At 35.5% G+C, this 16,069-nt stretch overlaps 1 protein-coding gene across 1 annotated transcript in view; it reads right to left on the bottom strand.

Moving 5' to 3' along the window:
* Positions 1 to 7,756: 7,756 nt before the first annotated feature.
* Positions 7,757 to 16,069, bottom strand: part of LOC118837450 (tyrosine-protein phosphatase non-receptor type 1-like) — a 30,768-nt gene continuing 22,455 nt past the window's right edge. The window contains 1 exon segment of the mRNA XM_036744336.1: positions 7,757 to 8,026. Coding sequence (XP_036600231.1) covers positions 7,757 to 8,026 — 270 coding nt within the window.

Here is a 16,069-nt window from a genome sequence, read left to right as displayed (position 1 = left end):
CATTGTCATTGTTTTTGGACCTTTGATTCATTGATGTATAGAGCATCCTGGTGAGGAAACTGCATCTAATAATGCAGATGGGCAACTGTTCTGTAATTTGTATTCTTATAGAATTTTATTGGGCCTTGAGAATTGAAGTGACTTGTCCAGAGTCACACAGCATGTGTTGAAAACAGGATTTAAGAGAGGTCTTCCTGAGTCCGAAAGAAACTAGAATTGAAAACTAGGGTCCAAAGAGGATATTATTTGGCCCAAATCACATGGATTCTGACTGCCCATACTGTGATTTGGATCTGTGTTGTCTGACAACAGAGCCAATGGCTTTTCTGCTATTCCATAGCACAGGGTTTTCCACATAGTAAGCCCCTAATATTCTCTCTTTTTTACAGAATTAATTCATTAATTAAATTAATATAAATGGGGGAAGAAAGGGAAAAATGTATCCTTAATTTGCTTGATTATGCTATTTTGAGTACACTTATGATGGCTTATTTTTAAACTTATGAAGAAATAAGGTCAGAAAACAAACCTTAAGGGTATTAATGGCTGTGCAGAGCTTGCAGGCAAATCTCTTGTGGAAGACATTAACTAGTGATTTAACTTGCTTTTCCCTTCCACTGTTTTCTCATTTGCATTTTAGTGTATATATTTAGTTTAGTTTTGGCAAAGAGCTAAAGAGACAGAGATCTTGGACCTTCCCCATCATGCCAGAGAAAACAAAAGTGTATCAGTGCTAAACACAAAGAAGGTGAATGCCCAGGCCAGCTAGCACTCAGGAAGAAAGGAAATTTTATGGTTGAGTGTTTTAGAGTCAAAGGATCGGTAACAGGTTAGAATTACTGGAAGCACTCTATCTTGTATCACACTTTATGCCTTTTTGGCATATATGTTACACTTAATTGTACTTAAAGAAACATGAATAGAGAGTTCTGGGACTTGAAGGTAGGAAGACCTGACTTCAAATTCAGCCTCAGATACTTAATAGCTCTTTGACCCTGGGCAAATCACTTACCCTCTGCTTGCCTCAGTTTTCTCACGATAAAATGGGGATAATTATAGCACCTCCTTCACAGCGTTATTGTAATAATTAAATGATCAAATACGCATTTAGCACCATGCCTGGAGCATTGCAGGTATTCGATAAATTCTCCATCCTTTCTTCCTCTTCTGTTAAGCTTTAAGCTCTTTGAGGGCAAAGACTAGACCACTTTATCTTTCCGTTAATATATTACCTTTTGTATCATCAGAGTCTAACACAACAGTGTGTATATAGTGGCTTAATAAATATGTAGTAATGAATTGAATATGATAAAGGCAAAATTGAAGACAAGACAAAATTATCTGAAAAATATGAAAAGGAAGAAATGACTTTTGGCTGGTAAGTGGTGGTAAGTGAGATGGATAAGTGGCTAAAAGAAGGAATAATAGAGGACATGGAAACTGAACTAGGCAAGGAAAGAAGGTAAGAACTTTAAAAGCATATTAAGAAATATCAAAGATATATTTCAGACAATGGTACATCTGGCTATAAAAATACAAAAAGTAGAAATCGAGGAATTATTTGGCTACATTGTAGAGTGTGTATAAGGAGTTAGCATTGAAATAGGATGTGAATGGTATATTGGAGTCAAATTACATAGGGCTTTAAGTGTTAGGGAAGCCCTTAGCCATCAGCAAGATTCCCAAGATGGACTAGAGAACATACGGCCACAGACTAAGTTTTAAGCATTCTGTTTTTTTTTATATCTTCAGCCCCTGGTTTTTTAACTGTACGAGTGTGTGTGTGTGTGTGTGTGTGTGTGTATGTGTGTGTGTGTGTGTGTGTGTGTGTGTGTTATACTCCTCTGACATTCTAGTGAAGTCTAAGGATGCTTTCTTAGAATAATATTTTAAATGACTAAAGGAAATGCTCAATTTCCGTTAGAAAATAATGAAAATGTGAGAGTTTTTTTGGCATCTAACTTCCCACATCCCATGAACTGTATATCCAAGCCTCCTAAAAGTTTTTAGAACCCTGGTTAAGAGCGTATGCATGAGGTCCTTAGTAAATTACTGATGAAATCGGCTGAACCATAAAATGGTCACAAGAGAGATTAGGCAAGAGAGTATGAAAGCATGAACATAATGAAGATATCACTGAAAAAAGTAAAGTCCTTAAAAGTTAATGGCTAACATAATGGTCACCTGGTATGTCATTTAAGTCTTCATCCAAGCCATTGACAAAAATGTTAAACAGCTCAGTGCCAAGTACAAGACAAGGCCAAGGCTCTGTTGCATGCCATTAGAGACCAGGTTGGCATGTTCCATTAATCAATAGTCTTAGAGAGCAGGAGTTCAACTAGCTATGAATTTATCTAAATGTGCAATAATAAAGACCAACTTTCTCCATCATTTGCCCAAAGATATTAAGAGAAACTTTCACGTGTATGAAGAACAAAATTCTATTTTAAGATAATGCTGTGCATGTATAGTGGGTAGTGATACATAAAACAAGTAAGACAAGCATATTGAATTGAGGACTAGTATTCTATCAGAAAAAGATGAAGTCAACTTGCATAATTGTGAGATGTAGCTGCTGCAGTATATTTGAGAAAATGAAGCGTCTTAGGATAGAATAATAGAAAAATAGGCTGCAGAGCCCTAAATCAGTGAAGCAACAGTAAGTTTCAAAAGAAATATGTCAGAGTTAAATTAGACAAAAACTGCAGCATTAACTTTGGAATCCATACTGATTTATAGGAAAGTAGCATGCTGCCAGAGGTTTAAAGTAACAAATGAAACCATTGGTTCTGATATTACAAACTAAATATGTTGAAGATAAAATGAAAATGTTAGTCCTGCCTTTCATCACTGTAAAAATTTCAAGTTATATTAAAGATTCATATATTATAATGCTAAAATCCACTTCTGTCACCAATCAGCAGGGAGGAAGGGAGTGAGAATTATCCAAATTCACTTACTGCAGAGAGGATTTTTAAATTATAAGAAGCACTGAACTAAATGTTGTTCTGTATTTCTGTTTATTCAGAATTGAATTTAGTTAAACTCTGCAGGTCTATCAATGTGAATATAATAAAAACCTGTATCTTGGATAATGGGAATAACTTTAGGAATTTGCTTTTGCTTAGAGAATTGTGTCTGTGTATTTTTTTTCTGATAAACTAGATGCATTTTTCTGTATTCAATCATTATCCCTGGTGTGTAAGCATATCCTTCTAAGTCCTTTCCTAAAATTGAATTTATCCTCCATTTCAGATGAATACTGATAGAACTGTGCATTTCTTCAATCAATTCTTCCAAACCTCTTCACTTGGAATAAATAAAGAGAACAATACTAAATTAAAGCATCATTTGGAAACTAAAATCAAATATGAAAAAGAAATCTAGAAAGAATTGTTTGGAAACATTAACTTTCCTTTTTTACAGTGTGAAAAATTGCAAACATTACCAAAAAAGATTCCCACAAAATATATTGTGTGGCACAATGGGTGAAGTGTGATCCAGTTGTCACCAGGGCAGGGCAAATGGGCTTTTGCTCCAGCACGTCAAATTTAGAGCACAGATAGCCCTTGTAACCCATCTGGAGCTTAGAATACAGACTTTAGCACAAAATTTACATAATAAGATTTTTTTAATAATAAGCTACCAGATTGTATGCTAGGCTAGAATGAGTTTCTCTCTAGACTAGAGCTATTGCCAGTCCATAGCAGTATCCTCCACAGTGGCCTCCATAAAAATTGACCAGGGTCTCTGCCCCAATCTGAGTGATGTTATGTCCTGATCCCAATGATTCAAATAAAGGCTCCTTTGGCACCACTTGCCCTCAACAACAACAACAACAACAAAATTCCAACAATTCATTTAACTAGCGTGTCAGGCAAGAGTAAGAGCATTCTTATATGCCAATACCTGGTAAATATAAATGTGCAATTCTTATTCAAGTTTGCATGTTTCTACACATTTTCCCTTTATCAGAGGACAGCAACTAAGAACTGGAGGTGATTTAAAAAAACACACAATAGAATAGCTGAAAGATCTGCTTTAGGAAATCAGAAGGAAAAAAGATCAATATAGACTAGAAAGACATGAAAAGTTTTTTTGGTTTGTTTTTTTTTCAAGTGCACCTTGAAGTAGTTTTTGAAGGCAGGCTACAGAATCTTTGGACAGCTCTTAACTGTTTTCCTTTACATCAAGGGTAAATATTCCTTTTTGCAACTGCTATGCAGTTCTCTTCTTCAGGACAATATACAACACTTAACATCACCTAACATAAATAACACATGCAGTTTTGACTACAAAATCATTGTTGATTATATGGAGCCTAGAGTCTTCAGGAAAAAAAAGTGTTTAAAAGAATAGGGGAAAGTATTATAAAAGAAAAATAAAAAAAGCCAAAGAATCCAAAAAAGATGAAGGAAATCCAAACTTCTTTCAGAGAGGTCGAAGATGAAAGAATTCAGCAAAGAGAAGGAAGAGAACCAGGACCCATGGACTTTTATAGCTGTACAATAAGATACAAAATTCTTCCCATGGATGGTTAATGTGGACCCTTTGAGGAAGAAGGAGTATATTTTTCAAAGTAGCATATATAATATGGAAGCAACTAAAGGTAACAAGATGAATTTTTAAAAAGAAATAGTCCTGTGAGAATTATGTTCGCTAAATTTTATCAGGTTAATTTCTGTATCTGTGAAGTTGAAATTTTGAAACTATTTTAAACTTTTTATCCTTTTAAAGAGCTTTTAACAGTTTTTCCCCAACAATTGGGCATGTCAAGAAAGATTTTGACTGTCCTCTAGCATATTATCCATACTGTCTAGCTTTGTGTCACCTTCAAATTTGATAAACATTATATCAAGCCATTTATTCAAGTCATTAATAAAAATACTAAGAAACATAGGGCCAAGCAAAGATCCATAAAGTAGCTTGCCAGGAATCTTCTTTCAAATGACATCAAACTATTAATTATATATTTAGGTCACTTTCTTCCTGATCTTTCAAAAATCATTGATAGTAGGTCATCAATCACGTCTCTTCCGTTGTATTTTCAATTGTTTGTACATTGGTGCTTTTTTGGCATGTTGTCTTCCCCATTATACTGTGAGCTCCTGGGAAGCAGGGACTGTGTTTTACTCTTCTTTGTATCCAAATATGCTGGGCATATTGTTAATATATCTCTATTTATCTTGGTTATTGACTCCGTTTTAGTAAATTTTGCTGTTTTTGATGTAGTACAAATACAAATACAGTACTTATCTTGGCAGAAAAGGAGGAAACAAAAGACAGGTGAAGCTTTGTCTTCTCTTAATAACCCACTATCTTGCTCCCATCCAATAGCAATACTTTTGCTTTTGGATAATAGGTCAGCAATACTCGGCAATACTTTTCCCCCTTTCTTTGAGGCTCTTATTTTAACACCCTTTTTGTTTCTTCATTTTCCCTCACCAGTCTCAATTCACTCAAATCACATCTTCCATTATCATCACAGAACCATGACATATTTATGTATTCATCTCCAATTACCTGTGGGGCCATCTCCAGTTACCCTGATCTATATCTTACCTCTGGACCCAGATGGCTCTGGGGGAAAGGTGAGGCTGATGACTTTGCACAGCCTTCCTCACTTAAATCCAATTCACATACAGGTCAGGGCATTACCTTCCTGACGTCATGGTCTTCTCCAAGAACAAGACAGTTACCTGTCTTTGGTAAATATTATTTTAAATAAAAGCTCTATTAATGCATCTCTGTGCATCAAAATAATTTTTGAAGGATTCCTACCCCCTAAACCTGTTTTTATTCTTTATGAGAAAGAGTAAAAATTAAGCAAAAAAAAATCTGATACGGTAATAGAATCTGATGATATATACTATCCTCAGTGTTCTAATAGTCCAATATCTTTGCCAAGAGGAGGGTATGAGAAAGATAGATATCATTATCCAATATCTGGAACCTTCATAGGTTTTTCAAATACATATGAGTGAAGATTCCTTTTGCTGATCTTTTCATTTGTATTGTTGTACTCATAATGTATGTTATTCTCTTGCTCTCTCATTACTTCACGCTGCATCAGTTCATGAACATTTTTCCATGATTCTCTCAGTTCTTCATATTGTGAATTTTTGATGTACAATAACATTCCATTATATTTCCATATCATAGTTGCTGTTGTTGTTTTACTGTTACCCTCTATGGATGGGCAATCACTTTGGTAATTGTACTTTGGTATCACTAAGAGAACTTCTATGAATATTCTGTTTTATTTTGGACTTTTGTTTTGCTCTTTGATCTCTTAACATAGGGTATTTTCCCCTGAATTTTCCCTTTTTTGTTCCTTCTGAATAAGTTGTACAGTTCTAAAACTGAAATGAAGTCATAAGTTTTCTCCCAAGTAATATATATATATATATATACATATATATATATACATATGTATATATATATATGTAAGTATGTGTTTACATCTATATCTATATCTATCTATCTATATATGTATATGTGGATAGATGGAGAGATATAAAAACAGAGAGAGAGAAATTTGATATACCATAGATGGGAGGATATTTAATACTAGAAGAAAACATGAATAAAGCCAAGAGGTAAACAAAAAAATCAAACAGATTAAATGAAGCCATTACATGGAATGCCTTGACTGCAGGTTTTGAAAAGATCCAATAAACCAGAGATTGCTTATAAGTACTTCAGCAGAGGAGTGATATTAAAAATGACATTTTTAGGAACAATTAAGATGGATACCATGCTTACATTTTGTTGGAAAGCAAAATAGTTGAGTCAAGGACAGAAATCTAAAAATCTAGTTAGAACTATAATCTAGTACAATAATCTAAGTGTTAGGTGATAAGGGCAAGGACTAGAGTACTATTTGCTAGGCATATTTTAGACTGATTACGGTTTGTTCTTTCAGACTTTTAGATGGATTTTTTTGATTCTGTGATAGGATTGCTGCAATAATGGAAAAGTTATTAATAAGAGGTTTTTTTTTAAAAATTTGTGAGTGAAAATCAAAATATCTTGGTTCTTCATTGAAAATAAAAAGACGAAAGACAAGCAAGGGTTAAAAATTTTAAAGGCAACCAAGATAGGTAAGAGAAAGAAATTGGATGTTGTAGTTGGTCTGTGAGGCAAATCTCTTGACATATACACTTTACATTCACTTTGGAATCTCCAACAGTTACTATCGAGTGTGTACTGGCAAATATTTAACAATAGGCTTCAAGGGTTGGGGAGAAGGTGCACATGACATACTTTTCAGTTTAGTCTGCATTATTATTTTCTCCATCATTTTCTTAAGACTAGACAACTCACTAAATAATAAATGAAATCCTTATTTGTAGCATTTGGTGATTTCTAAGACATAAATGCACACACTGAAAATGTAACAACTCTTCTGATCCAGTCTAAGCTGGCTCTAGCACGCCCTTGGTTTTTGTGTTCATTGCACATGTGGTACATGAGCTTCATCCCAAATCAGAAAAGAACAACAAATCAAACGGCAACATATTTAACGAGGACAGAGTAGCAAAAATAAATAATAGAATCATCCTCAGTACCTTGTTCTTCCCACATACGCAAATGAGTAAAATCTCCCACAGATTAATTTTTCTGTGGGAAAGCCTATCATTTCTGAGGAAATCCCCAGAAAACTCACTCTCTGAAGTGAAGGATTGTTGAACTGTTACGTATATCCCAGCCTGGAAAATCTCTCTTGCTAGAGTTCTTAGAGTTGCATCTTGCATCATCCAATTGCCCCCATGGTGCTTCTCAGTTCCACTTCCTGCAGGTCCTTTGTCCGGTCCAGAGATTGCTTTGCTATTAATGCTATTCTTTTTTTTAAGATTTGGTGTTCTTTATTCTGCTGCTGTTGCCTTTCTGCCTCCCCAGCTGTCATCTGTTGCTTCCCCACTTCTGTACTTCCACTGCTCTCTGTAGCCACCCTACACTGAGTATCTCTGCACTCACTTTTGGCTGCCTCTGCTGCCGCTTCTTTGGAGTACTCATAATTACTCTTTTAGAGTGAGAATGTTTAAGCCAACATGTTTCAGAACTAGTTAACATATTTTCAGCTCAGTTGTTAAACAGCCTCACCTAGATGGCTTACAAAAGGGCTGCTAAGGCAGCAGCTGAAAGATTTCCAGCAAAATAAACCCATTCACTACTTTTAAATGATTTAATAACTGACTTTTATTCACTTCTTCTCTACCTAAGGGTGGACACCTTTCAATGATTTTTTTGAGGACTCAGGAAAAATGCACACAACACTTTCTATTTGCCTTTCCAACTCCTGTTATACTTCTTCATGATAAACACAAAGCCATACATATTGCCTTGAAGGTCCACTAAGTCTCAAGATGGCACTGGAGACACTAAGGGAAAGAGCAAAAATTGGCAGAATCTATTGGAATTCTTAGAATTGTCTCTCTCTCTCTCTCTCTCTCTCTCTCTCTCTCTCTCTCTCTCTCTCTCTCTCTCTCATTTTTCTATCTTGCAAAAAACTTTACTTAGTGAAAGTAGGACTAGATTAGGACCATACACATCATCACACTCAGCTGATTGAATCTGATCTTGCCCCCATTCCCAGACCCACAAATTGTCTGAAACAGACCAGACATTGTCACACCCATGCTTTTGCTTGTTATGCAAAAGAACTTACCTTGTGAAACTGAAATAACCGTAACCTTTCCCACTTGCAGCTTGACTATTCCCCCAGCCTTAGTAACCCTGTTCCCAGCCCCTCCTCAGGCACCCCAGCACTTACTGTGTGGCACCTCAAGATGCAACCCACTTGCCCTGATTAAAGACCTAAATTTTGCTATATCAGCTGTTTTCTCTTAAATTGAAGTTGACAACATATCATTAGAAGGAGCCATTGAGGCTAACTAACATCATTCAAACATTATGGACCAAGAAAGATTTGCCTAAGTTCACAGAGCTAGTAAATAGTAAAGGGGATTTAAACCTAGATTCTATGATCTTTTCCCCTATAATACAATGTCTCCTTTGAGGGAAGCCATGCCAATCCTTACTAAAAGCTGAAATGGTCCACTACTTTAACGATAGGAAAGTGAAGAAATGAGTGAAAATTGAGGTAATGATGTTAAGAGTACTAGAATGGGAGCCAGGATACCAGGATTCTTTCACCAAGAATCTGCTACAGAAACTGGAGTGTAGGTGGGGAATGTGTAATAAACTCAATGCTCACATTCTTCCACCTGAAACTTTTAATGAGACAATATCCATATCTGTTGAGTGTAAATTATCTTCCACCTTTCCAACTAGGGATATTTTTTTCAGTAACTAGTCTAGTGTGTAAGGGCTGAATAATACTAAATAGACACTTTTTTTCAAAAACTAGAAAGCAAAAAACTGAATGAAGACTATCCAACAATTGAAGTAGCTCAGCACAAAGATACATGCATGTCAAAATTACTTCCATGTGATGAAAATAGGTTTCTTCATAATAATCACTGATATAGGAGTCACATTCCTTTACTTCTGAGAGGAGGCTAGCAATGAATTATTCCCCCTGGGTCAAGTCAGGCATGACTTTGTCACAAGACCAACATCTAGGACACGGAGTAGAGGGGTGGGGTGACTCAAAAGTCACAATGAGAGAGTGAAAGGAAAAAGCAAGAGTCAGAATGAGAATAGTAGAGAAACAGAGAAAAGGAAGAGATGCAGAAACAGAGAGTGAGAGAGACAATGAGAGGACATGACTTCAGAAGACCTGTGCCTTTTAAACCTCTAGAGGACTTAGATCATATGCTATACTCCTCAATTCTGTTCACCGTCTCCCATCTTGAAAATTGAAGGAAGTATCATGCCTGTTTTTATGTCAATCTCTGAAGGCAAGCTCTGAAGGTCAGTTTTGAATCAAAAGAATCCTATTTATTAAGAAACAGAAATGAACCTCTTCAATCAAGGCACTTGCTCCTATTAGGGCCCAATTTCCAAAGACCTGTTTTGGCTCTGGTCAAGTGGAAAAGGGGTGAATTATTTTCCCTACCTAACATCCAATTCCAAAAAAGCTATGAAGCAATTGGGTTGTCATTTCATAAGTTATCCTATTGTTAAGAACAGCTGAGCAGGTAGGTGTAAAAAGCAAGAAACCCAAAAAGTGTGGAATAAGACAAAATGTAATTCATTACGAAAACTGAGGTGCCAAGAAGAAACATTTCTCTCTTTAAGAACTGTCTGACAAGGGAGAAACATGATCACTGGGGAACAGGAACAGAGGGTATTGGGCCCTGGATTTGTAAATAAAGGACCTAGACCTTAATCTCAGCTTAGCTACTTACTCACCTGTATGGTTTTAAGCAAGTTGGTTCTTCCTAGGTCTCAATTTCCACATCTGTGAATTAAGAGATTGAACTAGATGATCTCTAATGCCCCCAAAAGAGTAATTTGATGCTGAACAATTATGCTGCCCCTGAATGTGGCTAGGATTGGTCAACAAAACTGAAGCAGGAAGGAAGTGATGATAGGAGGTTAAATGAGCTCAACATTTATGGTTCGAGGAAGGCTGGGAATGGAAATCCAGCAAGTTAGAGAATCCCTGGTGCTTTTTAAGTTTAGCCTGAATTCTCATACAATATTCCTCAATTCGACCCACTGCTGCCATCTGCAACTATGGCTTCTCTCTCAACTGGGGCGGATCACCCTGAAGAAGGAAGTTCAGGTTATTCAGTACCTTCTCCTCAGGCTTTTAAAAGCTTATTAATTGTTATAAAACATGTATAATTATCACAGTCTGTTTCACAAAATGTGAAGTTATCTGATAATTGCTGTTAGACCATGATAATAAGAACATAATTAGATTCCCTTAACAAAACAGTAGAATGAAAATGTGAGGTATGCAGCATATAATTAACATTTATTTTAGGAGAAGTATTTTATGAAATACCAGCACAATTTTTCATCAATCAAATCCCTTCATTAATATCTCCAGGTTACGTGCTTTTGTGAGTTTCCAAATGTCCCCATAGATATGATGGAGGTTATGGTATAGGCAGTGATAATAAAGGCTAAGACAGCCTGGAGAACAAAATTCATTGATTTAACCCAAACCCCTATAGGAACAGGAAATCCTTTTGAAAATGTGTTAAAAGATTATTCTCTCTAGCTTCTATGTTTTGCCCACATGGGTACTAGTTCAAACTTATATCAAGAGGGTCAAAATCTTTTTTCTTTTCTTACAAAAGAAGCCATGAAAAGAGTCAGATTGAAACAGTGTATTACCACTTCTTTGCAGCAGATAGGGTCAATCAGTGTCAAAAGTGACAGGAGAAGACACTGAAGCAATCTAGCATATCTGAGCCAATCTGTGGGGCCCACAAATGAAACAGCCTGGTGAGAACAATGACAGAGCAAGGCAAAGACTGACTGAGGCCAAAGTGGCAGTGATCACATTACCGACTTGAAAAATGTTCCAGAAAATAGCCTAACTCTGATAAGAGGCTTATTATAAGCATGGGGCCAATTAGTCTAACTTTGCAGGCTTATTTTCAGCTAATCTTAATTATCTGAATATTTAATTTAAATTTTTCCACTTCCCTACCTGTGCTCTCAGAAGCACAGCTGTGTCCTTGCCTGGTAGCAAAGTAAGGTTGAAAGGCCCATCTATATCTGTTAATATTTGAGTGCTTAAAAATCAAACCTGTATAAACCAATGAATCCAGTATCAGAAATACTAAAACATGCTCAAAAAGTAGTGCCCATAAAGTACACATAACTTCATTTTGAAATAGGACGATCAGAATTGTCACTATTAGCTAAAAGATAACACTATTCTAGAGGAGCTAATTATTACTTAGACTTAACTCTACTGCAGGTCAAATTATAATTCAAATTAGTAGTATCTACCTCCATTCAGGATTATAATATTACCAGCCTATCGAAAGAAGGGCACAGAAGTAGCATGGTATAGTATAAAGAAGAAAAATACTTGTTCATTCTCAGTTGATTTATTAATTCTGAGGGTTTTGCCTTGTAATTGTAAAATATATATACAAATATATATGTGTATATGTATGGGTGTGTATGTACATGCACACACACAGACACAAAAACACATAAAAGGGATTAAAATAAAATTTTACTGGGACTACATTTGTAAAAATATCTCTGTGTATATATTTTAAGCAAAATATACACATATAAACAGATATTTTTATATTGTAATTGTCTCCCCCATTAGATTAAAATCTCCTTGAGGGCAGAGATTTTTTGTATTCCTGGTACTTAGCACAGTGTAGTAGGTGTTTAATAAATCTTTATGGATTAATATAATGTACAAAGATAATATATTTACATTCAGTATGTATCCCATATATGTACATAATAGATTTTAAATATAATATGCATACACATGCATCTATATGTGCATATGCACACACATACACATTTATAAAACATTCTTTTAACACTTATGATTTGCTACCTACTTGATGGATCAATTAATTTGGTTATTGACTGCTAGAAAGACCTGACAGTCTTCCTAGTAACTCTTCTGATTTACGAGCAGCTGCTTTCCAAGAAGGAATATCCTTTATCTGCTCTGTGTAAAATGCATGAATAAAATGATGGTACTTGGTGATATAAGGAAGTGTGAAGGACGATGTACATCTCTTCAAATGTAAAGTATTATATGCTGCGTCCTAATGTGAACTGTCTGTTTTATATTCACTCCCACACATGCACTCTGAAATTTTCCTCAATCAGTAACAACAGTAGTAAAAAGAGAGGAAAAAGAGGCCATTGGCAATACATCTAGCATTTCTGCATGCTGTGAGATCCAGACAAGAGCACAGGCATCAGTCCTCAGATCAGTCTTAAGGCCTAATAAGTGATGTGCCCAGAGATGCAGATCTTGTTTCCTGATGGGCTCATTCCTGCTGCAAAACCTGCCTCTGAGGGAAGACTGTTTGTCTTGGCCTACATATAGTGGGGCCTGAAGCCCTTCTTCTTGTCTGTCAGCACTCTCTACCAAGCTATGCCAGCTTTACGTTGATAGGATATAACACATTTCCTCCAACTGAAAGAACATAAATCTTGACAGATTAATGAGCATTGGGAAAGCTGAAAATTTGTCCATGATTTATGAATTGCAGATCACTCTAGTTCTCCATGTAGAAAAAAAAATCATATATAGAGCTCAGCCAAATGAAAATGGGGCTGTGGACCGAATTGCAGAAAGAAAGGGGGTTTTCCTTAGAAAAAAATAAATTTAAATAAATTACTAAAATTAACAATAATTCCTAGCATCACTAGAGTTCATAATATTTAAAATACTCTTCCTACAGAAATCTTTCTCTATCACCTCCTCATGGAGCAGAGGCAGTCTTTGTTCTCAAAAAGTTATTCCAGCTTTCATTCCAATTTAGGGGAGCTCAATGATTCTTTCATAGCTGATTTCTTGAGCCCTTATGGCCTTAGAGCACATTCTCCCTTCTCATCACCACTTCCTGGCTTCCCTGGTTTACTTCAAGTACCAGCTAAAATCCAACCTTCTACAGGAAGCCTTTCCCAACCCTCTTTAATTCTGATACATTAACTCTGTTGATTATCTCCAATTTATCCTGCACGTAGCTTGTTTGTAAGTAGTCGTTTACATATTTTCTACCCAATTAGACTTTGAGCTCTTCGAGACCAGGAGCTCTCTTTTTTCTCCTCTAGCACAAAGTCTGGCACATAGTAGTTACTTAATAAATATTTACTGACTGAATTGAGTTTACTAACTGAACTCATAGCATTCCCTAACTTGCTTCACTCCTTATTGAATCTGTGCGTTTGTTCTCCCCTATCTCTTCCCCATGCCTTCCCATAACAGCCTTCCACAAATACACCTATTGAAAGTTTTCTCATGATTCAATGTCCTATTTCCTCAGGGCCTGTATCCTCCTTTAATCTTTCTCTCTCAGCTGAAAGTTATCTCTTCATCCTCAGATTTTGCATAGCACTTTTTATACCTTTTCTTCTAGAAAATATGGACTTTTATCATACTTATTTGTATATATGGTATTCCACCTATAAATATATAGTGAATGATACACATAACGTTGTATAATATTGCCTATCAAAATAACATTATATATGCATGTGATATATAATATAATAGATAGGTAATATATTATATAGGGAGGCAACTAGGTGACCCTCTATAAAAAGCACTGGGTTTACAATCAGGGAGACTTGAGTTCAAGTCTTGCATCAGACATTTACAAGATGTGCAACTCTGCGCAAGTCACTTAGACTCTATCTGCCTTATTAAGGATAAATGATAGCACCCAGGGTGATAATGAAGATATCTTTTGTAAAGTGCTTTTCACACATTAAAATATTATATAAGTACTAGTTATCATCGTCATCATCACCATCAGCATCATTATCATTATTGTTATTATATCTCTCTATTTCCAGCAAAATGCCTTACATATAATAGCCATGTAATATATGTTTATTGAATTGGATAAAACCTCTTAAGGGAAAAGGATCAAAATCAAAAAAGGGATCAAAAATCAAAATATCGAAGACATTTTAAAGAAGCTCTATGAATTTGTAGAGTATATCATTTTCCCCTTTCAATAGCATTTCAAACAGCTTTGAGGTATCATTCCTTGAACTGAAAATGTTGTAATCTAAGTTTCAGTCAAATTTTGCCTCCCTATAAAATCCTTTAAAATAATCTATAGAATGTGCTAGCATCTCTCCAAATGAGTCAAATTATAGGTGACATGTCATTTTTACAGCTCACTAACAGCTAATTCAAGTTACTCATACCCTGCCTCCCAAAACTACTTTGCATTCATTTTGCATATCTTCTATATATAGTTATGTGGTTATACGGTGTCCCTACTATTAAAATATAAGCTCCTTGAAGGCAAGGACTATCTCAATTTTATCTTTGTATCCTCAACAGTATAGTACAGTGCCTGTTATGTAAAGAGTGCTTAATAATAACTTTAAGTCCAGTCTGCTGGCTTAGATTTTAATTTACTCCTTGTAACACTGTTGGGTGTTTCTGGAGAGTAAAGAGTTGAATGTCTATTATTCCTTTCTGTTCCTTCCTCTCTGATGGATAGAGCAGATTTGAGTATTTCCTACATCATGATTATATTCTCATAGGAGTAAGGTATGGATCATTTGGGGAGGGGGGAGCAGGATAGTAGTTTAAATTTCTGACCTTTTCTTTAGCCACCATTCTTTCCTCTTTGTCCTTCTTTCTGGAGATTTAATTAGTTACACAGTGCTACAATAATTATCTAACTTTTAGCCTGGTGAAAAATATGATGTCTCTTCAAATACGTGTGGTCCCCACCTCTGCTATTTTATGGAGCTTTATCAAGTGAAAAGTTATTAGTAAAATCATTATAGATCAGAACTCCTGGTTAGGTAAATTCCCAATATCCAGGCATTGGTTTGGCTCTCTGCCCTAATTTAAGTTTATATTTTTCTCTAGCTAGACACAGACCTCTTTAAGTTTGATTCAGAAAATCTGAAATGTTTGCATAAAACAAGATATATATACATCTTGTTATATATATATATATATATATACACACATATATATATATATACACATATATATATATATACACACGTATATATGTATGTATGTATAACATATGTATAACTATATTTGTCACTGGACCTGCCAGGGAGTTGGGGAAAGAGCCATTTTTTTTTCTAAACTTCCCTCAGTCTTTGAAAAAATGGATACAGCCAATAACCTCCAATGGAGTCTTCTGCTTTGAAATCCCTATAGAGATCCAATGGCCTTCTTGATCTTTCCTGTTTATATAGCAAAGCCATATTTTCCTTTTCAACTTTGAATCAATCCATTCAGTTTTCCTTTTGATTTTTCCTCATTTGTTGGTCTTGTAATGCTGGTTCTTTTCAGTGTAACTCATTAAGTCCTGACTGCATGACTCTCTACACTACTTCTAAATTCTTGATAAACCCAAGAAATTTTCAAAGCTAAGATAATGTTTGAAACTCTGAACTACAAATCCCAGGATGCCATTTAGTTCTCAATCTTCTATTGCACTCCTAT

Source organism: Trichosurus vulpecula, chromosome 1, assembly GCF_011100635.1.
Source record: "Trichosurus vulpecula isolate mTriVul1 chromosome 1, mTriVul1.pri, whole genome shotgun sequence".
Classification (NCBI taxonomy): domain Eukaryota; kingdom Metazoa; phylum Chordata; class Mammalia; order Diprotodontia; family Phalangeridae; genus Trichosurus; species Trichosurus vulpecula.
The sequence above is the reverse complement of the archived record's forward strand: the minus strand, read 5'-3'. Positions and strand labels throughout refer to the sequence as shown.